Source organism: Thalassophryne amazonica, chromosome 17, assembly GCF_902500255.1.
Source record: "Thalassophryne amazonica chromosome 17, fThaAma1.1, whole genome shotgun sequence".
Lineage (NCBI taxonomy): Eukaryota > Metazoa > Chordata > Actinopteri > Batrachoidiformes > Batrachoididae > Thalassophryne > Thalassophryne amazonica.
Window position 1 is genome coordinate 28,453,446 of NC_047119.1, and position 17,968 is coordinate 28,471,413.

Below are 17,968 nucleotides of genomic sequence, written 5' to 3' on the forward strand. Positions count from 1 at the left end.
CCAGAGGCTGTCCTCGCACCAGCAGGAGGCGCCACAGCACCCGCATCTGCTGGCGTTCAGCTGTAGTGGTTCCCCCGTTATTCCTTGCTAGTTTTTTAATATGCCACAAGAATGCTCACAGAAATAAACAAGAGGCGCTTAATCAAGAGAACCTCAAACTGTGTGTGGTCTAGTAAATATATTGTTAGATGTTTCTGACCAGTGTTGGATTTGTGACATTAAAGATAATTTGTGAACACCACAGAGTAGGGAAGTTCAACATTCATATTACTTTATGCCTAATTTGTGAACAGTGATGTAATGCATTGGTGTTATTTGATTGTTCCACCCCCAGTTAATATCGTTAGCACTGTAACATTTGCAAAACAGAAGACAATGATTGGAAGCGATGTTTTGGAATCCAAATATTTAATAGGTACATATCAAGTATTAATGACATGTATAAAATTTTAGATCACAATATGAAGCAATGAAATGCCTCAGACTGGCATTTTCTGCAAAGGCTTGAGCTTGCAACATAAAAATGTGATTAAAATAGAAGCAAGTAAAATTGTAGAAAACAATGAAGACAGACCATGGTAAGCTGCCTAGAAAATTAAATGACAAATGTTTCTTCAAATCAGGTGCAGTATTAAAAAAAAAAAAAACACCGGAGCCAAGCATCCACAAGACGTCTAAGTTAGTATTGTAGGTTACAGAGAAAAGAGGAGAGGTCACTGCAGACAAAGACAGGAGGCTATTAGCTTGCCAGTCAGTGCAGGAAGAAAATAAGTTGAAGACTGAGTAACAGAGGAAGTAATGCACATCACAGTTAGCTTTAAACACCAGAGTAGCTTTGTACTTGCATGTTGATGAGAAAAAAAAAAACCTGAATTCCTGAACAGAAACATGAACATCACCATGAACAAGCAGCCTGCTAAGGAAACAGCGTGGGTCAGACGGCTTACACAAAATAAAACCATCCAGCTACGTAACAAACTGACATGAGTAGCTTTTACTCTGCACCATTGTGATGCACAGCATGGCTCGTCCTCCACGGCTGTTTTAATTCAATTTGGCAATGTCAAAAGCAATGTGTTTTTTCCATCTTTTCGAACTATTTCAGATACTCAATCTGACCTGTTCCTGGTCTCCAGAAAAACCACCTGATGAACTGTTAAACCTGCCAACCTTGGATGTTTTAAAGTCTGTTAGCTGCTCTAGATTGGCGGGGGGGGGTCACCCTGTTTGACAAATGCCTAACTTTCATTTCTGTGTATTTTGCTTGGACTTTCTGAGAACAGCTGTCACTCAGCCATTATGGACATATCACCTACAGAGTAAAGAGGATTTCGCATGAGTGTCCGTAACATATGTTACAGAAGGCTACAAGAAGCTATTTCCAACCTGAAATTAGCTAAGCAGCATTATCTCTAAACGTGGCAACTGAAATTCAGGTTTGTGGATGTTTTGTATGAAATCCCACCCATATTCAACAATAAACGGAACATAAAATATTTCCAAACTATGACCCCTTTAACAATTTAAGTGAAACAATGCAATGAGAGGGGACGTCCAAGAGCTGGAATGGAAAAACGTGACATGAACAGATTCTGTACAATCCCAGTGTATGAGCACCTGAAAATAAATTCACATGTAAGCTCAAGCTATGGAAAAAAAAAAAAAAGGGTATCCTGCATTAAAACTGCACTTGGTAATAAAGTAATAAATCTGGAAGCTGATGGCTGCCATATTTATTAGCAAGTTTTTAGTGTGTTTTACATTTTTTGGAAAAGTGCAAAAACAGCCCCCCGAAAAGATAAAAATGGAGGTCTTGAAAATGAGTGACACACACAAACACAACATTAAGTGCTTTCAGTAATTTAAAGCAGATTTCTTTCAGACTCATGAAAACAATTGCGTTTCATAGTTTTCCTGTTTTACACAAATCACCAACATTTATCATTTCAGGAAAGTGTCCTCAAGGGTGGAAGTTAAAAAAAAATTAGCCGAAAGGTGACAAAAATGCATGAGACCAGGAGAGATCTGTAAAATTCACTATTCGAAATTCTAAAGGCCATTTCTAGTTGTTCGCCCCGCCCACTAATAGAAGTGCTTCATAGAGACACTGATCAGTGCGGCACACCGTTAGGACTTCCTCTTATGATTCTGACCATGTTTTGTAGGACGAACTCTCTCACTTTCCACTGTTGATCTGAGGAGATAAAACCTGATCACTCACTGCGTGCGGCATTTGACATTTCGGGCAGAAATGACACACACACAAAAAATGCAGCGTGAACAGGATTTGTCGCAAAAAATTTTCCCAACGATTTGCAACAGCACCCCCCAAGCTGTTTTGTGTTTGAATGATCGTGAATGAGTGCTGCATGTGGCATTCTGGATTTTATTCAAAAGAATGAACATTTGTCAAATAATCGCCTAGATGCTGCTCGTAGGCGACATAAACCCGATTAAATTTGTGGGGTTTTTGTGCGATCAGAGGACAAACTTTCACTGCATCGTGTTCTCACCCACGTTTGTCTCCTCTTTTGTCCAGCTTCAAAGTGTGACAGCTGCAGTATGAGGCCGACTGCTCCAGACCATCACACGCTGCTACAAATGAGTGTGCAGCATTTTTTTCCCCTCTGGTTACATCCAGACTAATCTTGTCTGACATTCAGACAAAAATACCTTCTGGCTACTGGAAAATCTCAGGCCTCGTCCTGCTCTGTGACGCACAAAGTGTACAAAAGAAATAAATGACATGTAATTTTACTGCCATTCCCGACAGCTTACCATTTCTCTACATATTCAATATTTACCCGTTATTTACTTCTTTGCCACCTCAAATAAAACCATGGCTGTTTTTGGACAACTTGGCTGCTGAGTTCCTTTTGATGTTGACATTTTTACCTTTGTTTAGAACAAACTTTTGCATTTGTCTGTAGAATGTGTAGGATGTAGTGGGGGTCTGGATAGTAGTTTTGATCCAGTGGAACAAAATACCGTATGGTTTCACAGGGGGCAATCGTTTAATCACTATAGAAATAACAAATGTAGCTACAAATGGATCACAAAATAACAGACTCTTATATTTATCTCCTTAAGTGACCTGAAGAACTTTCATTTGAAATGGGTAGGTACAGTAAATGATGAATGCATTGATGTTGAATGAATTCATTCATTCATTTTCTACCACTTACCGGATCAACATGGACAAAAATTTGCATTTTACACACATACATATTTAGGGAGATAAAAGCAGGTTAAAAACCACTGCACTACATAACCGCTAATGTGAGGACTTTTACCTATTGGCAATGTAGTGCTATTTAAAGACATTTTACTGCCATAGTACCAAACGTTTTTATCCTTCAGTGTAGAGTTTTATTTCCTGGTTTGGGATCCATGGGACTCTAATACCACACCGTTTAGTGCAAACCTTTGCATTAGCACAACCAATACTATTTCCCCTAAAGTAGACTGCAATGGAATCTAACACCTGAACTGGATTTACCTCTTGTTATGTGCACGCTGTAGTGTGTCCGTGTATTAAATTGCTCAAACAGGTGAGCAGAATTTAACCAAATCTGCCAGGAATATTCCTTGGGTGTTTCCAGGTAATTTGTCCATGAGCCAGTCATCAATTTTGACCTAATCAGTACCACTGAAGGTGACTAAACGACACTTAGAATCCAGCCTCAGTGTACCATGGCCTACACAAAAATGTATGATAGCCATCCGAGGGTGGTAGCTGTAGCCAGGTTGGGGTCAGTGAAGAATTACATAGAGGTTAAAATTTTAAAATGCTCCAATCACGTTGAAAATTCTATCATATTATTTGTCTGATCATAACAATTCCAAAAAAGTATAGTTTGTACTATCTATGATGGAATGTTCTGGGGTTATGGGGAAAAACAGCAAAAATGGTGACAAAGGTCAATTTCAGTTTGTACAGGGGTCAAAAGTTAAAGTTGCTAAAATTCAGTTAAAAAAAAGATGCAAATTATTGTTTGGGTTAATAGGGTTCTATTAAGGAATAGTTTGCACCATCTGTCATGCTTAGTTATCATGTTACAGGGTAATATATGTCACATGTCATAGAATCCAATAGATGTTGACCTTGTTTGACCTTTACCTTGGAGACCAAACATTCAACACAGTCAAAACTATACCATTTATTAATCCTTTTATTTCAACCAATAATTTGCATCATTCTGGACTGAAATTGGAGCAACTTTAACTTTTGACCCCTGTACAAACTGAAACTGACCTTTTGTCACAATTTTTGCTGTTTTTACCCCATAACTCCAAAACATTCCATCACAGATAGTCCAAACTATATCTTTTAGGAATCATTATGACCAGACAAGTAATGTGATATAGTTTTCAACATGATTGGAGCATTTTTAAAGTTTGACCTCGTGTGCAATTCTTCAGTGACCCCTACCTGGCTACAGCTACCACCCTGAGATGGCTATCATACATTTTTGTGTAGGCCGTGATACACTGAGGCTGGATTCTAAGTGTTGTTTAGTCACCTTAAGTGGTACCGAAAACCTGCTTGGCCCATGGACTAAACAGGGCACTGCAGTCTTGTTTGAACCCTGCGGGATTTGACCACTTATGGGGACAGCCGCTCCCACTGTGTAATATCTACACAGCATAACTTCACACTGATAAATGGTGTACTGTTTTGTTTTTGTCTATAATCACCAAATCAGTTGTGAAAAGCATTTTTTTGGGGGTTCCCAGTGGAGAAGGGAAGATGAGGCAGATGGGAGATGTCATGTTCGTCAGTGTTAGCCTACACAGCTAACAAAAGTAGCTGCATTCTCTCGCCTGCAAAACCGCCTCGACACATTTGCTCTCTGGTACGTAAACAAGCCACAACACACGTCCACTTTCCCAACGCATCATCATCTTTTATTTGCATTTCCACTTTGTTTGGATGTAATCTGTCCAAAAACTCAGAGAAAATGCTGTGTTTTGTCCCCCGGAAGTGGAGAAATTTCATATTTTACCCCTTTAGCGCCCGCCCTCAAACAAGACTGTGCTGCCCAATTAAAGCTTCAGTGTGTAGAAGGGGTGTTTATTAGCGGAAATGGTATATACCATTCATAACCATCTGTTCATACAATTACCTCCAGCAATGAATTGATGCGTTTTCGTGAGCTTAGAAAGAGCTCGTTCCCTCATGGAGGCTGCCATGTTGAAGTGTGTCCCTTTTGGGACACATTTCCCCTGTGGTTTGCATTTTGCAGCGCAAACTATAAGACTTATGAATCGGTAGTCTCTACTGATTGTTAGTGGAGGCAAACAAGTTTGAAAACCCTCACGAATCCCCATCACCAAACAAGCAAAAACATGAAGGGAAACAAAATTGTGACTGGCGAGGGGATAACGCAATCTGCAACTTCATCACTAGATGACACTAAATCCTTCACAGTGGAGCTTTAACCTTTGGAACAGACTGGTCAAGGGTCATCAAAAATCCTTGACACATTTCAAGGATATATCTATAGCCAATAGGGCAATAGAGGGGATAAAAAGCTTATGTTAGTCAGTAAATCATTTGAAGTCAATTGCTATAAGTGATGCTTTTAAAATCTCCCAAAATATTACCCAATCACTCCTCCAGTGGCTTTCATTCTTATTTGCTTCCATAAGGCCTACTTCTTATTCCTTTTGTAATAGTAAATAGGATTATTATTTATGCAACTACTAACTGACATTGGATGAGGTCAATAAACAGCAACAAAAATATTAAAAGTGACATGAGCAGCTAGCAGTGATGATGCTAGCATGTGCGTTTGATTAGCAAAAGAAAAAAAAGTCTTCACATGTCATTACTAAAGTGCTCTGACGATATAAAACAGTGTGTGCTTCAATTTTCTGTAGGTTAATTTTACATAAAATTAGCCAAATCAAACTGAATGTTGTGCGTCTTTTACACTAGACTAGCTAGTGTCAACGGATTAGCCTAGCACCTTTTGTATCAGCAGAATAGATAGATGTACACGTACAAAGTACTAAGTCGAGGATTTTGGTGTAAAACTGTGTAGATAGTACACAAAAATGTATACAGGTTGGCAGGTACCTAATAGTTGCATGGTTGACTTTACGACATCGTCAGGTGGAGTCGGAAGTTGGATTTAGTTTATGGGACCAGCAGGCAACACAGTGAGCGTGGGGAGGAAAAAAAAAACCCCAAAAAACCAGCATATCTAGAGACAGCTAGTGCTCAGCTAGGGCTAGGACAGCTAGGGCTCACTTTGTGTGTGGTGATGCAAGCGGAGAAGGTGGGGCGCTTTAAAAGTTCTTTGTTGAAAGTCAGGCTGGTGATGTTAATGGAGACGGTCCAAGTTCAAAAAGCTGAGGTCGGTTTGTGTATGAATGATTGTACACATTAATGGCTGTTTATGCAGTGCGCATTTTCCTGTGGGTAAGTACAGCAATGTGTGCAATGCCGTTTTAAAGTGGAGCTTTTAAGTACTCAACAGTAAATGTAGGTGCACAAAATGGATGCGTACGTGTGCGTTTAGGCATTCTAATAACGAACATTTTGTTTTTGTTGGGGTTTTTTGTTTGTTTGTTTTTTGGGACCTCATCGGCCTTTGCTGTAGCCGGGAAAGAACTGGTCAAGCAGCAGCTGAAGCGTCTTGTTTTGGGTCATGATGTAGTCCTTGCCAAGGTCGTGACGGCAGGCGGGGCAGGTGTACACTTTTGCTCGGAACGACCGCTGGAGACAGGTCTGCACAGATGAAGGACGCAAGACTCGACACTTTCAGAAACAGGTATTTTGAGAGAATTTCGGTGTGTGAGTCATATGATGGGTCAACAGGATACACACCTTACAAACGTTATGTGAGCAGACGGTGGTGATGGGCTGGAAGGCCAACTCCTGGCAGCACACGCACATGAAGATCTGCTCCATCTTACGTAGGAAATTCTTCATGTGTACAGAGAGAAACATACTCGTACAGTTACTAATAAAGATGCGAAAATTAACGTCTCTTTACACTGATTATGCAAAACTGCAAAAATGAATGAATGAGTCCATCCTCACCCGTGTCTTAACACAATGACTCACAAGCACTAAATGCTATCATCTTGTATGTCTCCACATTAAAAGGGCATAGAACACAGACAAAAAAACCTCATAGAAGTAAAATTATTTTCATTTTCTGATTGTTTCACAGTAGTTACATTCTAAAACTCCAATAACAATCACGCAACCTCACGGAAAAGATTTTCTATGAATTTAGCTGCAAAAGAAATTATGTATATTCCTTTTGTGAATTGTTCTATAATTTATGTCTGTAGCATGGCCCAAGCAGAAGGTCACCCCTTTGAGTCTGGTCTGCTTAAGGTTTCTTCCTCAGAGGGAGTTTTTCCTTACCACTGTTAATCTGGGGGTTAGTAAGGTTAGACCTTACTTGTGTGAAGCACCTTGAGGCAACTCTGTTGTGATTTGGAGCTATATAAATGAAAATAAATTGAAAGTGAAAAGAAACAAAAAAGCGAAGGAGGCAGTTGAGATATTTCCAGAATGAGTGAGGTGAGTGGTGGTTTCCTCGAGGAAACGATCACTATTTAACAGTGGTTATGATTGAAAACTCAAATAACGGTCACACCTCCACACAACCCTGCAGAGAGGATTTTCTAGGAAGGTAGCTGTAGCAGGCACTTCCTCCTTCTCTCTATCTCTTAATACGTGTGGTTTTCAAGTTACATGTAGCTTGAAATGAGCTTGTCTGTCATTTCCACAGCCTAGGTCTGGTGGCCACCAATGCTGTCACTGCTGCAATGTGTAAGCAATGACAACTAGTGCTATCTAAGGTTAGAATGTCTGTGGATTTATACCGGGCCCTCTTTAAGGTGTTCCATGGCTTCATCCCATAGTTTCTTGTTAGCTGTGTCCTCTTGAATCAACTGCTGCTGCTGTTCTGATAACTGGAAGGTCTCCTCGATCTTCACTCGTTTAGGGGGCGGCTCTTCTATTGGGGCCAGTTCTGTATAGGAATCATAAGGAAGAGTAAAGTGAAGCTGATGATACTGGAGAATAATCAACAAGGCTGTAACATTCGCTTAAAAAAATACAAGTTTTTTTTAAGTGGAAACTCAGTCAAACATTCATTGATCAGCTTGATAGAAGAGACTACTGTCATATCCCGTAAAAGATTAGGTCATCTTCGAACAGCTACAACCCTGAACCCAAACTCTCCGGCAGGTTTACCTGCTAAAACATTGCAAATTGGGTGCAAATCAGATCATTTAACCTCATACGGGAACAAATGTGCACCTATTTTAAAATGTGTATCAAAAACCCAACTATAACCAGAGATCTACCACTTCTTGCATGTACTAAACACACCCTGTATAAATATAAAGTCCAATTTATCTCCTCTTGAACAGAATACAACTTTGCCATTGTACAAAATACAATGAAAATCTGTTTCGCAGCTCTTCGTAAAACATATAAAACAGATGCTAAAACACTAATAACTTCAGTATAAAAGTGCAGATGGCAGAAAGTGGATAGGGTGGACAAGCTAATAGTTTCAAACTGTTGCAGTTAATGAGGGGGGAGGAGGTGGGGTGACAGAGTTTACAGCTTTTGGAAAATGACACTGGCTGGAATTATTTTCCTTCATGCAGCTCTTTACATGGTGTGCTTGAAGTTTCACTGAAAAACAACCAAAAGGTTTAGGAGAGATGGGCATACAGGGTCATTTTGATAACACCCCCCAACCACCTAGCTTTGTTTACAGGCATATAATGATCTGGCTTAAAATAACAAGGTAAAAAACATGATTAGTTTCTGTAAATGTCACTGTTTTTAACTAAAAGGAAAAGAAGGGAACCAACTAGTAATGACAGACTTCAGGGCCTGGTTTCATGAAGCAGTTTAATCTTGTTTAGTCAAACTCACTTAGTTGACTAATTTTTTTGACGATAGTTATTACATAAAACACTTAGTTGGCTAAAGTTTTACTTTACCTGACTAAAATTTTTAGCCTGGTACAGAGGAGGCTCAACTTATTTTAGTCGACAAAACGTCAGTGTCTTACCTCAAAAAATGGCAGCTATCATGAACCACCACTTGATGGAACACTCAAGAGCACCCCTACGTCACTCATATTCCTCCAAAAGGAGAACGTCCTCTGCTTTTGGTCAAGGTTGCAGCAGATGACTGTCATGATATTCGTGACAGTTCTCACACGAGCCACCAGCCGTCACTGTTACAAAGAGCAACAATGGGTGCACAAAAAGGCTCGACGAAGCGTGAAACTGTTAGGCTAAGAGCTAAGCACGTCATTCCGCAGTTCGTATGGTTCTGTAAATGTTAAAGCCAGTTAACGAAACAAAGGCTACATAGTTCATGACAACGACCAACCTGGAAGTAAACAAAACTGTCATGCATTGGAGCTATTTCTTGGCAACGGCACGCGCGAGGCCATTATCAAAGGATCAAAGTGTCTTTATTTGTCTCCCTAAGGAGAAATTTGCCTTGGACAGAGGGCTCTGCTACACAACAACACATCCGACACATACCACCTATGCATCAAAACCAACCACATAATAGATCAAAGTTAAAATATAAATACATAATCAATAAAAAACATATTAATATCTTAGCACAAATTCCGCAACACATGACCTTATACTATCTTCCCCAAGCTGTCTGCTCATTTATGAGCTTCACTGACGGAATAAACAAATGTTTATATCGATTATATTTACAAAGAGGAAGCCTGTACCTCCTTCCTGAGTTCAGTAAAATATATTCAGAGTGCAGGACATGAGAAGCATCTCATAAGATATTGTCTGCACATCTGAGAAGTGCCTGTTCAAACAACTCTTGGGGAGTTACAGGTACCACCATACCAATGATTTTGCCAGCTATTTTAATCAAATTTAGTATTTGAGTTTTTGATTTAACCGTTAAATTACAAAACCAGCTAGTAATACCATACCGTAACACAGACTCAATAGTTGCTCCGTAGAAAATCAACATAATATTCCTACATACAACAAACAATCTGAGTCGACGAAGAAAGTGCACGCGCTGGTGGATTCGGGCACAAACGCTTGACACTTGCGTGTGCCACCTTAAGTTAATGTTGATGTAAACCCCCAGATATTTATATGAATCCACCTCTTCAATTTTACATCCATGTATGGTGACCACACTACAGTCCCCAGCAACCTGGGATCCACCAACATCTCCACAGTTTTATTAGTATTAATCTGCAGTTGGTGAGCATCACACCAGTTCACAAACCTGTCCACTCCAGATCTGTGACAACTTAAACTGGTACTAGTGTTTAGCAGACTAAGTATTACAGTGTCATCTGAAAATTTAACAACATAGTAGTTAATGCCCATGAAAACCGTTGACTAAGGTAAGACGGCTAATCTACAAGTTTAACCTTCGATGTGAAATGGTGATTAGATGGATAATGTTGGGTGACGAACTGTAGTCGACTAAGTAAGTTTAGTAGACTGAAAGATTAGACTGCTTTATGAAACTGGGCCCTGGTCTCTAATCACTAGCACTGTTACGTCAGGACTTGAGGTGTGAAGCCACACCTGACTACGAAAAAAAAAAAATTCTGGCAAAGATTTTAGTCAACACCTTAAATGTTTAAGGCCACCTTGTCTCACCTGTGACCCTCTCAAACTTCACCTGTAAAAGCACCCACCACTATCCCTGTTTGTCTTCTGCTCTCCGTTACTTTGTGGCTCCTCTACATCCACATTGCTCATCGGCCAGTCGTTCTCCTCCTCCTCCTCTTCCTCCTCCTCCTCGACATCATTTTCATTCTCCTCTTTCTCCTTCACTGGGCGGTGTTTTCGCGGTCTGCCTCTCCCAGAGTGACGCCTACCTCGGCCGGAGCGACCGGTCCTGGCGCTGGCCTCCTTCTTCGTTTTGTTAGCCATAGCTGACAAGTAGCCTGGTGGGTACTGTAAGTCCAAGAGGAAAGCATGAAAAAGCTACATACTATGTATGAATGCACCAACATACAAACTTAAATTAGTACTACAAAGTACCAAAATGGTCCAACAGATCTGCACCTGTACTTGCAGTGTACTGACTAACTAACCTGAACAACAAGGCCCAGTTTCTGGATCCTCTCCTGGCCTTCTGGGGTCCACGGTGCTGGTTCCTGATCATCCCGTCTTAGCAGGTACCGCCACACCAGGTAGCCACACTTTCCAATCTCTGGCCAGTACTTCACCACCTGCGACCCCACCCACAATAACAACTTAAGAATAAAAATAACAACATTTTAGCTTTTTTTTTTTTTTTTTTTAAGTCTTTCAGGGAAGGTCAAAGTCAAAGTCAGGTCTCAAACTGGACATATTTGTTTCCAATATGTAAACTTGGGTGCAACTCCCAGTCACTTGGCTGCGGAGGTAACCCACAATGGACTGGCATCCCGTCCAGGGGGAGTCGTACACACTGACTGGCTTCAGTCTGCTTTGACTTGTGTTTCCACCGCCAGCAGTACCTTTTGTTTGGTAGACATTGTCATGCACGTCACTGAGAGCACAAACTGTTGTGCGGCCTCGCCCTGGCCACACGAAGTCCACACAGTGTAATTTAACATTTTTTAAATTAATTTTTGTCTTGGTGGATCTTAAATGGGATTTATTTTCATTGTGTGTAGAATGCGAAAAAGACAACGCATGGCTGTGGTGAGCACTGCCATTAATAAATGGAGCACTGTGACGGTTTCAACTTTTAAAATAAGTTTTTTGTTCTGGTGGTGGGACAAAGCACCAGCGTTCTCTGGTTCAGGCTAAGAAACACACCCGGAGCAGACAAACACTGAGGGACTTCTTTAAAAATGCTGTGTTTATTGAGCCACTATAATGAATTAAAGTATATCCAGTCGTCGTTTAACCAAAATAAAGGCATCTTATTTGGATAAGTTATGGTCAAGTTGTGATGATGAATCCGACTGAAACAACATAACAGGTGAGCTTCAGGCTTTAATATTTACTCAGTATGGGAATGGTTTTAAATATGTGAAACAGTATAAAGCAGAACTGTATGAATAATTGTGTCAGAACTGTAGATTTAGCTGAGCCAATCAATGGACAGCAGTGGATTTGCACCTCCCTTTTGTAATCGGTCCATTATTTTGGTACCCCAAACAAAGGGTGCCAAAAACAAATGGGACTATACAGGAGCAGAGGCCGGCACTAAGGAGCCCAGGGATAAGCAATGGCACTAATGGGTCCCAGATTTTATAGAGGACTTATTTTCTTCTTATGCCTGTTCTAATTTGTCAAAGGACTGCTATTAACCAAGTATGGTTTTATGGCAAACTATTAAGAGAGCAAACTAACATAGGCTGTCATAATTATTAAGAGAGCAAACTAACATAGGCTGTCATAATCCCACAGGTATAGAACATAGTTGTTTAATGATATGGCTAGGGTAACCAACAGGGCCCAGAACACTTCCAATTCAATTCAATTTAATTTAAATTTATTTTATTTGTACAGTTGTATGTAAAGGTTTGGGCACCCCTGATGATTTCCATGATTTTCCTTTATAAATCATAGGTTGATTGGATCAGCAGTTTCAATTAAATATATCATATAGCAGACAAACACAGTGATATTTGAGAACTGAAATGAAGTTTATAGGATTTACAGAAAGTGTGGAATAATTCTTTAAACAAAATTAGGCAGGTGCAAAAATTTGGGCACCCCAACAGAAAAAATACATCAATATTTAGTAGATCCTACTTTTGCAGAAATAACAGCCTCTAAACGCTTCCTATAGCTTCCAATGAGAGTCTGGATTCTGGTTGAAGGTACTTTGGACCATTCTTCTTTACAAAACATCTCAGGTTTGTTGGTTTCTGAGCATGGACAGTCCACTTAAAATCACACCACAGATTTTCAATAGTATTCAGGTCTGTGGACTGAGATGGCCTTTCCAGACATTGTACTTGTTCTTCTGCATGAATGCATAGTAGATTTTGAGCAGTGTTTAGGGCCGTTGTCTTGTTGAGATCCAGCCCCGGTGCAACTTCAACTTTTTCACTGATTCATGAACATTGTTTTCAAGAATCTGCTGATATTGATTGGAATCCATGTGACCCTCAACTTTAACAAGATTCCCAGTACCTGCACTGGCCACACAGCCCCACAGCACAATGGAACCACCTCCAAATTTTACTGTAGGTAGCAAGTGTTTTTCTTAGAATGCTGTGTCCTTTTTCAACCATGCATACACCCCGTTATGTCCAAATAACTCAATTTTAGTTTCATCAGTCCATAGCACCTTATTCCAAAATGGAGCTGGCTTGTCCAAATGTGCTTTAGCATACCTCAAGTGACTCTGTTGTGGCATGTACACAGAAAAGGCTTCCTCTGCATTACAGCATCATACAGCATCTCTTTGTGCAAAGTGCGCTGTATAGTTGAACGATGCAGAGACACTAGCTGCAGCAAGATCATGTTGTAGGTCTTTGGAACAGGTCAGTGGGTTGACTATGATTGTTCTCACCATCCTTCGCTTCAGCTTATCTGAGATTTTTCTTGGCCTGCCACTTCGGGCCTTAACTAGTACTGTGCCTGCGGTCATCCATTTCCTCATTATGTTCCTCACAATGGAAACTGACAGCTGAAATCTCTGATAGCTTTTTGTATCCTTCCCCTAAACCATGATGTTGAACAAGAGAGTTGTTTAGAGGCTTCTATGTTGCCACTCATTAGAAGAGATGGAAAGAGGGGAAACATTTGCAAATGGCCACCTTAAATAACCTTTCTCATGATTGGATTCACCTGTGTAAGGAGGTCAAGGGTCAATGCGCTTACCAAACCAATTTTATGTTCCAATAATTAGTGCTAAATGTATTCAAATCAATAAAATGACCAGGGTGCCCAAATTTATGCACCTGCCCAATTTTGTTTAAATAATTATTGCACACTTTCTGTAAATACGAGAAACTCCATTTCATTTCTCAAATAACAGTGTGTTTATCTGCTATATGATATATTTAACTGAAATTTCGGATCCAGACAACCAATGATTTATAAAGGAAAATCATGAAAATTATCAGAGGTGCCCAAGCTTTTGCATACAACTGTATGGTGCCAAATCACAACAATGCTGCCTCAATGCAATAGTGGTAAGGAAAAACTCCCTCTGGTGATAATGAGGAAGAAACCTCAAGTACAGCAGAATCAGAGGGGTGACCCACTATTAGGCCATTCTAACAGTTACAAGGTTTTTACAGATTTTACAAGAATTTCTTAACAAAGAGAAGAAAAGGAAAACAGAAAAAACAGAAGAGCAACAAAAACAGAGTCCTTAATTGAAACTAAAAAGCAATACATCTTGGGTCATTAATCTATAAGTGTCCATGTCTAGTACTGGTAGGTCCCGAAAAGGTACAGCTTTCAGTCATTGGTGCAACAGGGAGGGCATCCAGGATCAGGCCAGGATCTGTCGAAGGTGTCGTCAGTGGCTCGGACAGAGAGAAAAAGAGCAGAATCAGTCGGCTCGAAATAACTGAACCTGAGACATTAGTTCACCAGCAGTAAATTGACTAGCCCTGTGCTTCACTAACAGACCCAGAATTTAGATATAGTAAGGCAAAGACCTGTTTCATGGTGAATAATATGAATTAAAAGGAGAAAAAGCATAGTTCCATGCTACACCAGTATGCTAGCCATACGAGAAGGAGAATAGATGCCTCTTTAGTCTGGACTGGAATGTCTCTACTGAATCTGACTGTTTTACTGTATCTCTGCGGGGAGATCACAAGGCAGGAGCATGACAAGAAAAGACTCGGAGGCATGCCAACTTTTTTAACCTTAGGGACACAAAGTAGTCCTGTGCCCTGAGAACGCAGAGCCCGGGACAGTACATAGGGTGTAATTAGGTCAGTTAGGTAGGGAGGCACTAATCACATAATTTTATAAGTTAGTAACAGAACTTTAAAATCAGACCTCACAGAGATAGGAAGCCAATGAAGGGAGGCCAAAATCGGTGTCATGTGGTCAAACTTTCTGCTTCTAGTCAAAATTCTGGTAGCAGCATTTTAAACCAGATGAAGACCCCTAATGACTACAGTAATGACTTCTCTACAGTAAACCAGAGAATAGAACATTGCAATAATCAAGTCTAGAAGAGAGAAATGCATGGTTCAGAGTCTCTGCGTCAACCATAGAGAGGATAGGACAGATCTTCGCTATGTTCTGAAGGTGACAGAAAGCAGTCCTTGTGATTTCTTTGATGTGTAGGTCAAAAAATAATGTGGGATCAAAAATCGCCCCAAGGTGTAATGTTTGACGCACAAGTCTACATTAAGCGCTACCTGGTCAAACTGATACTGATGTCTCGCTGGACCAAGGACCATCATCCAAATTTAAAAGTAAGAAATTGGTAGACATCCAGCTTTTCACTGAAGTAAGGCAATCCTCTAAAGTCGTATGAGATTACCAGCAGTTATCAGCATGTAGAACTAAGTATCGTCAGCATAGCAGTGAAAAGTAATCCCATTATGTTATGCCCAAGAAGTGCTATATAAAGGGAGAAAAGCAGGGGGCCTAAGACAGACCTCTGTGGAACCCTGTATTCCATCGTAACAAGGTTTGAGGTGACATTATTGTACAGGACACAGTAAGTGGGAATGGTTAGGTAGGATGTCAACCATGTAAGGGCATTCAACAATCCCAAAATGATTCTCCAGCCTACTGAGTAGTATACGATGATCCACCGTATCGAACGCAGTGCTCAGATATAACAGTAATAGGACCGCGGTGGTGTCCAAATCCATTGTAAGCAGGAGATCATTGACTACTTTCGTAAGAGCTGTCTCCGTGTCTTCCAAATTAAGACACCTGCATAAATTCAACAACTGGTAGTTTCATCAAAAAATGTCTTTCAAAATTAAAAACACACAGAGACACTTGTAAACACAGAGTACACAACAAATATAAAATGTGTAGCACATGCAACAATTTAAAAAGATAATGTGTTTGGTACAAACTGGCACAGCATACCCAAAACAAAAATAAACTGCAAAGCTCCACACTAACTCCTGCTGTCAAAGGGAATTGAACCCAAACTTTTTAAACTGCCATGCACTAGAATGTGCTATAACAGTACGAGTGCTAATTTGTAATATACTTGCTTGTTTGAAGCAGCCTTTCTTAAAGTAAGAAGCTGTTTTTAAACACCTAAAAGGAGAGTTTCTGTGTGTAATCCTACATACCTTATATATACCGTCATAACGGTTGCCCTCCTCTGGAGCATATTTGCTGATTCGGCGTCCTTTGGAACTGCGCACCACTCTCACTGGCTTCCCAGCCCGCCAGTTCCTGGACTCTGCTCCATCCTTGTCATTCAGTGGCGCGTCACAGTTTGACGCCAAAGCCCTGCAGGAAGTCAGGATGCAAAGTATTACAGATGGAATAAATACTAATTTAAAAACCTAAATGCAGGAAAATTTACATGATTTTACATCAAAATTATAATGAAATTTGAGCATGTGTCCATTCAAAATGTCTGTACTGGGATTTGACGTTTGTAAATATAGTGCCCTCCCAAAGTGTTCTCTCTGTAACTCTTCATCTTGAAGCGCTATAACTGGTGATACAAAATGCAAAGCCTGCACTTTGCACAGAAGCCTAGAACATCTTCTGGGTTGTCTGGGTGTCTTGGTGGCTTTCCTCACTCTTCTCCTTCTTGCACAGTTTTTGAGAACTATTTACTCCACAGCGATTTACCATAGAGTGCCATACTGTTTGTATTTCTTCATAATTGATGTAAATAAAGTCCAAGACATATAAAGTGACTTGGAAATGTTCATGTATCCATCCCCTGACTTGTCTCAAGAAAACTGTCAATAAAAGTGATTATTTACAGGTATTATACCAAAGCGTTCCATTACTTATGCAATCCATCATCTTGGCTTTTATATTTTTAATTAATTGATATCAAGTTGTAGAGATTTGCTTTGTGTTTGAATTTAAGGAAGATCATTTTAGAAATTTGTATTTTTTTGTATTTGAAATGGCACAAACAAATTAAAGTGTTCTGATACTTTTGGAGGGCACTGTAAATTATAAAATAGCTTACAGTAAGTAAAAAAAAAAAGATGCATTATCTACGTAATGATGCCTGTGTGACAACCAGAACTTAATTAAACTGTGTGAAATTATGACGAACACCTGTCTGGTTCCTACAGAGCTCCTCGCACAGCATCCATGATTTAAAGATTGTTATTGTTGCTTCCTTTTAAACATTATTCCAGTGCTTTATTATTAACAATTCATTCTCTCATTTTGATGAATTCCTCTGCATCTTAGTGTGTGTGCATGATGAGACATCTGCAGCTGAGCTATGAGAACAGAGTGTCTGAGATAAATTAAAAGCACAGGAATTCATCTTCGAGAGAGGCACTTGAATATTATTACAGTAAAGTGTACTCATCTGGAGGACACCTAAGCAGCACCTATGTCAAGCTGTTAGTATTTTAACATTTAGGTGTACTGACTAAAATACAGATTTTTTTTTTTTTTTTTTTTTTTAACAACAAACAATACAACATCTAAAAGCCCCGGGAAGGTAGACTGCTAAGTTTAGAAACTAAGAACCTACTCCAAAATATCCTGAAAGACTAAATCATATACTCTTTATTCCCCGACTTCATATAAGAGGCTCTGCAGTGTCTAAAAAGTTGGTGACAACTTTTTAAATAGTAATACAACCCCTGGCAAAAATTATGGAATCACCGGCCTCGGAGGATGTTCATTCAGTTGTTTAATTTTGTAGAAAAAAAGCAGATCACAGACATGACACAAAACTAAAGTCATTTCAAATGGCAACTTTCTGGCTTTAAGAAACACTATAAAAATCAAGAAAAAAAAGATTGTGGCAGTCAGTAACGGTTACTTTTTTAGACCAAGCAGAGGAAAAAAATATGGAATCACTCAATTCTGAGGAAAA

At 39.8% G+C, this 17,968-nt stretch overlaps 1 protein-coding gene across 1 annotated transcript in view; it reads right to left on the reverse strand.

Moving 5' to 3' along the window:
* Nucleotides 1-5,862: 5,862 nt before the first annotated feature.
* Nucleotides 5,863-17,968, reverse strand: part of LOC117529204 (E3 ubiquitin-protein ligase UHRF2-like) — a 99,533-nt gene continuing 87,427 nt past the window's right edge. The window contains exons 11-16 of the mRNA XM_034191919.1: nucleotides 16,233-16,395; nucleotides 11,094-11,231; nucleotides 10,692-10,953; nucleotides 7,849-7,997; nucleotides 6,836-6,934; nucleotides 5,863-6,736 (exon numbers count right to left, since the gene is read on the reverse strand). Of these exons, the coding sequence (XP_034047810.1) occupies nucleotides 6,590-6,736; nucleotides 6,836-6,934; nucleotides 7,849-7,997; nucleotides 10,692-10,953; nucleotides 11,094-11,231; nucleotides 16,233-16,395 (958 nt within the window). The 3' untranslated portion in view covers nucleotides 5,863-6,589. The remainder of the gene's footprint in view (nucleotides 6,737-6,835; nucleotides 6,935-7,848; nucleotides 7,998-10,691; nucleotides 10,954-11,093; nucleotides 11,232-16,232; nucleotides 16,396-17,968) is intronic.